Raw genomic sequence first — 10,075 nt, 5'->3', positions numbered from 1 at the left:
GGAGGAGTGGAAGGAAGACAGGTATAAAGAAATCTGTGTTTTATGTGGGAGAAGAGAAATGGTATGGTAACTGAACTCAAAGGAGGTTTGTTTTAATTTGGGAATGTGTTTATATGCTCATGGCATGATCCAGTAAAGAGGGGGAAATTGTAGTGACATGAATAAAAGGATCTGCATCTACTTTAGAATCTATTTTATGTGCCTCTTTGGTTGTTTTTGGACAGAACCAAAAGTGTCCTTGATCTATCACCCACTATATATCATTAAATTCATCTGTTGGTTGGCAGATTACCCCCTTTCAGTAGTCCTAGGGGAATGGTAAGAAATTCACATAATCTCTGTTCTTGAGAAGTTTACAATCCAGCTGGCTAAATGGGGAAAACATAAGAGCATATACAACTTTAGCAATTTAAAATTCTAGACAACCCATTATTAAAAAATCTCAGTGCCCCAGCTGTTGGCACCTGGTAGTTGTCCTCAAGCATTTGATTACAGTGCAGAATAGAGTGGAGGATAAACCAGGTCCTTTCAGTCCCAATCTCGGAAAGAGATGAATTGGGTATTTATAATTTATAAATAATCGGGTATTAAAATTGATGAGGAAAAGAACTTGAACTGGGAACAAGTAATTTGGTGGGTCTAACCCGAAAGATTAGAAGGATAATAATTTCAATATTACTAATTTAATCTACACATTTTACCTATGCTGAACCAATAAAGCATCAGCTTTTTATTTGAAATAACAATGCAATAACTATGAGTTTGTAAAAGGATGGATATTCATTGTAGTACAGGGTATATATGTTTATACCCGCTTGAGGGGTAAGCATTTGTAATGTGGCATTATTTAAACACAACTGATATCTGTGTAGTAACTGCCGTGGCTAACAACGCCAATCACGAAAGTGCCCCGCTAGTCTGAGACAGCAAAGACTCGAGTCCAGATTTACCATCCATTTCTGGTCCTCCAATTAAAATCTCCCCCTCTTGTCGGCGTTTTCCCAGACTCAGAGAAACGAGTGAACATCTTCCACAATTTCACGACATTGGGAGAGCTGCTTGCAAGGCGAGTTCTGCAGCATCCAAAGGTACAGAAGAGAAAAACTAGCATCCCGACGCAGCACACTCAGCAAAAGGAACAGTAACGTAGTAACGTCCCCACAACAGTGGAAAAAACTGATTGTATCCGTGTAAGAGGAGTTATCCTTTTTGTTCTGTAGTTCATCCAGCTTCACAGTTTAGAGTTCGGCCAAACCAGTGTTCTAAACAATGGCTCAAAGGTTGCTCAGAGTTTTACTCCTTCTCGTTCAAAATACTAATTTTCTTTGAGAGCCTGGTCTCTCATTAATTTTATCTAAGCTAGTTGAAAGAGTACGTAACGCCTCACTCCCTGCCTCTCAAAATCTCAAAAGTCGTTTGTTTCTCCCCAGCCTCCGCTCCCTGGGAATCCGGCCGCTCAGGAACCAGGTTGAGGCGTGGAGACGGCCCGCCGGCTAGAGCGGCCATAGCCGTCCGGCCGCTCTCTCTTTTCTTTCGCTCTCTATGGTTAGGAGCGCGAGCCCCCTCCTCCACCAGGAAATATTTAGGTTCCAGGCGCTTACGCAAGGTCAGAAGGTAGTTCCGGTTCCGGCGTGTGGGTTTTTGTTCCTGGTGTTCAGTTGTCGCGGTTGGTGGGCAGTAACTGAGCCAAGATGCTGCGGAATCTGCTGGTGAGGAGCATCTCGGCTGGCATTCGTGATGTGGGGCGGGCGGGTTGGGAGTGGAGGCTAGAGGGTCGCGACAGAAAAGCCTCCCCCGGGAGGGAAGGAGAAAGGGAGAGGGCGGTTTCTGAAGTCACCTTGGTCCGTGTCCTTTTCGCTTGACCTTTTATCCCTTGCATCCCTCTCACCCCAAGCTCTGCTGAGTAGTTGTAGGGAGTGGAGAAGTTGGGGAGGTGACCAGAGGATTGTGCGTTAGATAAGCCTTGGGTCCTTAGTCGCCACCCCTAACCTTGTGGGTCCAGGTCGGAAGTTTCTGATACCCGGAAGCATCAGACAAAAGGAGGTCTTTCTGATGCTGCGATTTGAGTTTCAGTGACTTTGAGCTTTGTGAGCATCAGAAGGCAGTTTTAAAAAGCAACCCATTCAATTTTGGCTGGGACTTGAGCGTTCATGGCGGAAGGGGCGTGTTGCTTCCATCTGGAGGTTCTGCAGTGTCCTTCACCCCTCCACCGACTTTGAGCATGTGAAATATTTCCCCCAGATTTTGAAAAAGAGAAAAAATGTAATAGTGATCGTTTTCTTTGGTAATTATCCAATAAGGCTTTACTTATCTTCTCAATATATTACTTGTTTTAGAAAGTGGGATGCATATTTGTTACTTAATTCAACTGGATATGTAATGCAAATCCCTTGTAAAAAGTTTATATCCTAATGATTTTTTGGGATAAATGTAATGAGGGAAACATTAGAATTAAGTAGGAATCATGCCAGTTTATTTTGATATCAAGTAATAGATTTTTAATAATATGGTAATTTAAATAGAAAACTTAGAGCCTCGTGCATTTTGTAACCATTCTTTACTTTTGTAATACCTATATATCAGTATGTTTTTCTCATGTAATGCTACTGGTTCAATTCAGGTAAAGATGATTTTTTTTTCCCTCAAAATCTAGATGAATTGCTTCTTAAATATGGTGTTGGCGACTTCAGAATGTAATATAAAGAGCAGTGGCCGGGCAACAAATAGGAAAACCTCAGTGCTTGTCTGTGGCTTTGTTATTGACAGATTAGATGTTTTAACTCTCAGTTTCACTTTTCTACAGTATTAAAGATTGGAAATGGTTGGTTTTGAAGGTTTCTTTAAGCCCTAAGTCTATTTAACATATATGGATTTTTTAAATTTCAGGCTCTTCGTCAGATTGGCCAGAGGACCATAAGTACTGCTTCACGCAGGCAGTTTGAAAATAAAGTTCCAGAGAAACAAAAGCTGTTTCAGGTACTAAAGTATTTTCTAGGCGATTGTTACTTGCTATGATTAGATTACCAAAAGTTGGAGATGGAGGTAAATCTGGAGATGTCTGATTGTTAGCGATCCTGCCCTATTAGCAAAAGAATAATAAGAAACTGTGTATAGATAGCTAACTGGGCATTTGCTATAACCAGGAGGCCCTTGGGGAAGCCCAGGAAATGCGGGAGGGGAGGGTAAAGGTTAAAGAGACTTTCTTTTGGAGGAGTCACATTGGATTGGCACTCTTTGGGGTAGTTGCACAGTAAGAGACAAATAGACCATAGAAGGAGCCCCAAAACAGAACACGTATATTAGTATATGTAGAAACCTGATATATGTTAAAGGTGCTGTTTCATATCAGTGGGGAATGGAAAAATTGGCTGGCTATTTTGAATAAAGTAAAGCTACATCCCTTCTATATTGTATATTAAAAGATTAATTGCAGATATAAATACATCTCCCTCAAAAAATATTAAAAGAAAATATAGGAGAATTTTTTTTTCCAGTTTTACTGAGGTATGAATGACAAGTAAAAACATGTATTTAGGTTGTACTTGATTTTTTTTTAAGGTATACAATGTGATATTTAATGTATCTGTGAATGATTACCACAATCAGGTTTAATCTTAGGGGTCATCCTAAGAAAGTCTTTACAAAGTCTAGAAGCTGTAAAAGAGAAAAATTGCAAGGTTTGGTGATATGAAAATTTTAAATGTACTTATGGTTACAAGCGATATATAACAAATTGAGAGAAAATTTTTAAAATTAACAAAATTTTTAATATTAAAAGTTAATATCCTGAGCATACAAAGAGCTCCTACAAATCAGTAAGAAATACAAATTAAAATGACAAGTTGCTACTTTTTTTCCCTGTTTGATTGTCAGAATTTTAGAATATTTAAAATAGGTTATGTTAGCCAGGTGTGGGAGATAAGTACATTCATATACAGTACATTGATACATGCTAGGTAGTAGTATTGGTATAGAAATTTTTAGAGAGTGTTTGACAGTATCATTAGAAGCAAATTACATACCCTATTATCCAGGACTCCCATTTTAAGAATCTTTCCTACAGAATAGTAGCATAAATATATAAAAATAGACTATTATTCATTATGGGAGTTTAATATCAAAAAACCCCTCAACAACCTAAATGCCCTTTAATAAAGGATTGGCCAATTTAATTATATTTTTTGCACAGTGGAATGCTATGTAGCCATTAAAAGGAACAAAGTAGGTTTAAATGGACTAGTTTTTAAGATAATATTGAGTGAAAAATAGTATGTAATAGATCATTATATAGCATAATTTCATTTTATATATTAAACAAATATGTGCATAAATTAGAAGCCATGACAATATAAGCTTTAAAAAATTAAGGATATGTATTATGCTGTTAAGAGTGATTTTCTCATGAGGGAAGACTTAGTGGGACAGAGCAGTTTACCTTTATAAGTAGTTAGGTTATCAGTGATTTTTTGTTTTATTGTGATCTCTGGTTTTTCATAAAGAAAATTTTAAGTGGTAAAAAAAGTTATGTATGCTACATAAAAATAAAATAGCTATATTTAACAGATGTATTAAATATCTCCTGTATGCCAGGTGCTGGACTGGGGGACTAGGGTTGTAAACCAAAACCCTCTCCCCTTTTTTTAAAGGAAAAAAGATCTTACCTATGACCAAATCTGAAGTGTGATGACTGTTGCTTTTTTAATAATTAAATTGAACTCAAGGAATATGTTTTTCATAGCTTTACTGTTTATATGTTCTTTGGAAAGAACATCTTTTTTAGATCTCAAATTAACTTTTAAAAGAAAGAATGTTGATTTTTAGGAGTTTTTATTTCAAAAGTAGTTGCAGTAGAGGAAAATTCAGGAAAATTGTAGTCCTTTTTAATTTTGATATTTAAAATATTTCAATTTCAGGAGTTTAAGAAGCCACTTAATTTTATACAAATGGATTAATCTTTTTCATTTAGTTGGAAACAAAGGGCACATATTAATTATTATTATTTTTTAACCTAGGAGGATAATGGAATTCCAGTGCATCTAAAGGGTGGGATAGCTGATGCCCTCCTGTATAGAGCCACCATGATTCTTACAGTTGGAGGTAAGGCATTTGGAATGCTTGCTCTATAGCAGACTTGTAGTAGGGATAACTAACAACACCATTGCTCTCTCTGTGCCAGAATTTTAACACAGCAGTCTGTCCCCAGAATCTGAGGTCTTATTGCTTCACATATAATGACTCAAGAAGGTGATTGATACATATTGTATAAGAAAATTTTAATCTTTTTAAAAAAATAAACCAATAAAGTTTGATAATTATCTTGTGATAGAGGTATCTTTTGGAATGTGCCGCTGGTGACCCTGCAGGCCTTTGGAGGGGCCAAAGATAGTGGCTCTGCCCCATCTCCTGTAACAGGGTTCTTAAATATTTTGACTGTGATTTATTAAAAGGACACACTTTACATGTAAACCCTGTACATACATATTTATGACAGAAATAAAACCTTGTACATTACAATACTTTTATTGCATGTAAAAAGTGCTGTGATATTTTTTCTGTGGATTGGGCAGGTCCATTCAGTATTAGCAGTGGAGTATCACAGATGGCCCTCTAGGAGCAGAGTTAGGAATGTGAATGATTGCTTCCTGTGGGGAGAAAGGGAAACAGTGTTAGAGTGATTACTGTGTGCTCATCCTGTTGATAGGAATGCCACGTATATGGATTTCTGTAACCCTTGTATTAAGTCTGTAGTGTATCTTCATTTTAAAGATGAAGAAATTATGGTAATTACCCAAGATAATATTGCTTCTTTGTGGAAGAGCTGATATTTGAACCCTAATTACAAAGGCCCCTTGCTTATGCCAAGGTGCCTTCTTTGGCCTGAATTGAATGCAATGAAGGAGCATTTTATGGACAACAACCGGATAGTGACATGTGGGCTTGCTTGCTTGCTTGCTTTTTTTTTTTTCAGCTCTTTATTGGAGTATAATTGCTTTACGCTGTTGTGCCAGTTTCTGCTTACAACAAAGTGAATCAGCTGTATTTATACACATTGGGCTTTTTTAAGATAAAGTCTTAAATTGGTTTTGGCAAATATGACTATTTCGTAGACATTTTGGTAATGAGTTTTAAAAATAAATTTCCAGTTATTAGAAATTTTTACTTTAAGTTTGATTATTTAAAAATTATATGTCACTCTTCCTTGGTTTTATATTGATAATACACTTCAGGGAAGGCTTTGCATATTTGACCTCTTGGCTTTTGAATCATTCTTAGCATTTCTCAGGCAATCTTAAGTTATATGATCTTAATCTTATTTTAAATTCTTTACATGTCATTAAGTTAACAAATACCTTATTGTGCTGTGTCTAACACTTTCTATACAAGTTAACTAATATTAAAACTAGATTAAATGTGTTTAGTATATGTTTATTTTAAATTTTGCCAGCACCTATCAAAACACTTCTGTATATTTCCATAAAAGTAGGCTTAATATCAATCTTGCCTCTATCTTACAACTTTTTAGCTAGAATATTGGATTTATACATTTAAACCTCAGAATTTCTTAAGTTCTTATTTTGTTTCTTTTTGTTTTTCAGGAACAGCATATGCCATATATCAGCTGGCTGTGGCTTCATTTCCCAAGAGGCAGGATTGACTTTATCCTCCCAGCAATCAGTTGGTTCAACTTCATTCAGCTCTCTGTGGACCAGTAATCTGATAACTTGAGTTCTTCTTTGGGGATCAATATTTATTGACTTGTACTAGCTGCCACCAATAAAGCAGTCTTTACCATGCTTTGTTTTATTTTATCACTTTTAGGATACATTATACCAGTAATATCAGTGCTATAAACCTTAAGTGAGGAGCAAAAAATGATTCTCTTGTCATTAGGTTTTATAAAGTACCACTGTAGTATTATTTCAGTGAAATTTTGTTTTCAGCGGCTTAGAATTACAACACAGGGTGATCTTCAGCTTTAATTGAGCTTGACCCTGGGAAACCATATTTCTTTGAGTTTTCCTCTCTTCCTCTTCCCCTGCTGTACTATCTCCTGGGATATGTTAGCACCTGGGGTTAATGGAAGCAGGTTATTTTTGGCTCATGGGGTTCAAGTTTCTTTTTTTCTCTCTTAGCTGCATGTGTTTATGTATAAGAATATTGGATGTATTCCACAGTTTAGAGTAGGCTTTAGTAGAATAGCTGTAAAATAATCTAGTGTTTTTTCTTCTTTTCACAGTCAGAATGGGCTTCTGTTATGTTAGTTTAATCTATAACATAAGGATTTATAACTAAAATACTTAGTTCATTTGTAAAAGTTATCTTCTGGGGGAAGATAGTCAGACTTTGTCATCTCTGCAAGGTGTGCATTTGTAACACTCTATAAAGGTTAAGAGTCTAGGTGCATCAGATCTAGGGGAAATCTATGAGTAAGGGTTTTATAGACTTCAATTTCTGGATAAAATTGAGAAGATTAATATATTTAGAAAATGGAGTCAAATCTGAAAGAGCCAAACTAAGTCTTTTCCTTTTAAAACATTGAGGCTTATGGTACAAATCCATCTCAAGAGGTATCTAATTAAAGGTGTTTCAACCTTGAATCTTGAAAGTTGGAAAGATCCTGGGAGCCATACATCTAACCTGCCACAGAATGCAGGAATCTGCCCAGCCTCTTACAGAATCTCATTCCTAACATCAGCAGAGAACACTGCTTTTGAAGGGAGTAGAATGAGTAGCGTAAGACATTTTTAAATGCTGAGAAAGTTCTGGAGTTGGCCTGGAGTCTGGTCCAATTCTATAATTCAGAGCTAAAAAGCAACTGCTGATAATATTTTGTAACAAGCTATGTTTATGAGCATTGTACAAAGAATTTCATCAGTGTGATTTGAAATGCTTTTATAACATGATTTGAAAGATACTTCTGTGCAGTGAAAAGGAAGAACAGCTTGGTATCCTCTGCAACCTTCATCTCTCGATGCTGTGAGATGTGCTTTTCTATTTCTGGTATAATCTAGAGAGACAGTTTAGAAACCTTTTTTTTTTTAATGCCAAAGTGTTCAATTAACATGACAAGATTGGATAAAGTAGGAGTAGGTTAAATACTTAAGATACTTTAAACTAGTTTTAAATGCTATGATTATAGTTTTGCCCTTCACCCTAAATTTCTGCATTGTGAGCAGGGGTGGAGATGGGGAGGGACGACCAGGGGAAAGATCTCAGAAGAGGGCTTGCTGGGTAGAAGCCCATGAAATCATCTGCTACACTTAGCGTTTAGTAAGAGAGAGTACTATGATTGATTCACAGACTAACCAAATGTCCATAGAACAGAGCCCATGAGAAGTATTGAAAATGTGGCCTTCAGGAAACAAAAACAAGTCGTTCCAATCACCTTTGTACTTTTACCACGTATTATCCTTTTGAGAATAGTATCTGCAACTAAATAGAAGAGATTCTATGATGATATCCCATTAACATATAAACACTATGGGAGATATAGTTAAGTGAAATTTTGTTATAATTAGCACTGTGCTCAGAATTTCATTTGTAGTCTTAACTGTTCTGGATGAGGTTACATTGAAAAAACTAAAGCTCAGGGTGTGCAGTTTACTCAAAGCTACAAATAAATGGCAGCAAGGTTTCAAGTCCAGTTTTATTTGATTCTTAAAGTTCATGGACTTTCTAGTGCAGTTCATCTTACCAGGTGTTTAATTATTATTGGCTGCGATGGCTGCAGTGCACTGCTGGTAGCAATGTATGCAAATAGGAATGCCTGCCAGACTTCTGTCCCCTGCCCAGTCAGGCTTCTGGGAAGAGTGATAGGTACAGCCTCTAGTTCCATTACTCAGTTTCACATTGATCTCTGTGCATAACTTGCAATGTACCTACCAATTTCATATCTGTCTCTTCCACTTCATAAATGAGATCTAAAGTCGGCACTCGTCCCCAGCCGCAGCGCTCTGCGCTTCTCGGTGCGTGTGTACTCATTCTCGACAGAATCTGGGAAAGCCCCCCAGGATTCTGTTGGAACCTTTGACACTCTTGGCTTTGCTCCCAATGTTCCCTGTACTCTTCATCAAGAGTTTCATGCCTCTGAATCTGAATTCAAATTTGAATTGTAATTGTTGATAAGACTGGGAACCAGTGTAGCATTGTGGTTAATCACAGATCATGGAGTTAGGAGACCCAGCCTCAAGCCTTGGATTAGATGACCTTGGGTAGCTAAGCTTGCTAAACTTGTGTCCTCATCAGCATAAATGGAATAATGCCTAGTGAACATGGTCATTCTAATGCACATAAAGCACAAAAAATGGTTTCTGACACACATCAAGTATGCAATAAGTGCTAGGTACTTTTACTGTTAACTCTCTGAGAGAAGGAACTATATCTTTTCAGCTCATATCCCTATCACCTTGGCATAGAGCAGGGACCATGAGCTGGTCAGGGCTGGTAGGACAGGTTCACACTTTCAATCGGTTCTGTTATCCAAGGCTTTCATTCTCCTTGTGAGATGGCTGCTGCAGCTCCTGCTATTGTTTGTTTTCCTGCAGGAAGAAGGAGGACTGATGAAAAGAGCAGATGCTAAACAAGCGAGCTCTCTAAAGAGCCTCAGAAACTCCACACAAAGACTTAAACTTATATCTCTTTGACCAGATCTTCTGCCACATGATCATGCCTGCATTCAAAGAAGCAAAGACATCTTTTCGCTGGGCATATTGCCAAGCAAAATGGGAGTTCTGTTTAATAAGGGGAGACTGGGTACTGAGTTGGCTAGCTAACAATCTCTCCCCTAGCCAGTTTGTTTTTTAAAAGAATGAAGTCCACACTGGAGGAGACAGGACAGGACCTAGGAGCATTTTTGTTCCTGCCTCTGGTTGTTTCTTTTTGTTTGTTTGTTTGTTTTATTTTTTTATTTTTTATTTTTTTTGGGGGGTACATCAGGTTCAATCATCTGTTTTTGTACACATATCCCCGTATTCCCTCCCTTCCTTGACTCCCCACCCTCGAGTCCCCGCCACCCTCCCTGCCCCAGTCCTCTAAGGCATCTTCCATCCTCGAGTTGGACTCCCTTTGTTATACA

The 10,075-nt window shown here is 37.5% G+C and overlaps 1 protein-coding gene across 1 annotated transcript; it reads left to right on the top strand.

The window, feature by feature from the left end:
• The first annotated feature begins 1,569 nt into the window (after positions 1-1,569).
• On the top strand, positions 1,570-6,794 carry LOC130856056 (cytochrome c oxidase subunit 7A2, mitochondrial). Its single transcript, XM_057740240.1, has 4 exons — positions 1,570-1,709; positions 2,887-2,976; positions 5,013-5,097; positions 6,597-6,794. Exons 1-4 carry the CDS (start codon positions 1,692-1,694, stop codon positions 6,653-6,655), a joined length of 252 nt encoding a protein of 83 aa, XP_057596223.1. The 5' UTR covers positions 1,570-1,691; the 3' UTR covers positions 6,656-6,794.
• Positions 6,795-10,075: the final 3,281 nt, after the last annotated feature.

This window comes from Hippopotamus amphibius, chromosome 6, assembly GCF_030028045.1.
Source record: "Hippopotamus amphibius kiboko isolate mHipAmp2 chromosome 6, mHipAmp2.hap2, whole genome shotgun sequence".
NCBI lineage: Eukaryota > Metazoa > Chordata > Mammalia > Artiodactyla > Hippopotamidae > Hippopotamus > Hippopotamus amphibius.
This window is presented reverse-complemented; position numbering and strand designations above follow the sequence as displayed.

Coding starts and splice junctions, on each gene's coding strand:
- LOC130856056 (XM_057740240.1), top strand. Junction 2,977..5,012: donor AGAAACAAAAGCTGTTTCAG/GTACTAAAGTAT, acceptor TTTTTAACCTAG/GAGGATAATGGAATTCCAGT. Junction 5,098..6,596: donor CATGATTCTTACAGTTGGAG/GTAAGGCATTTG, acceptor TTTGTTTTTCAG/GAACAGCATATGCCATATAT.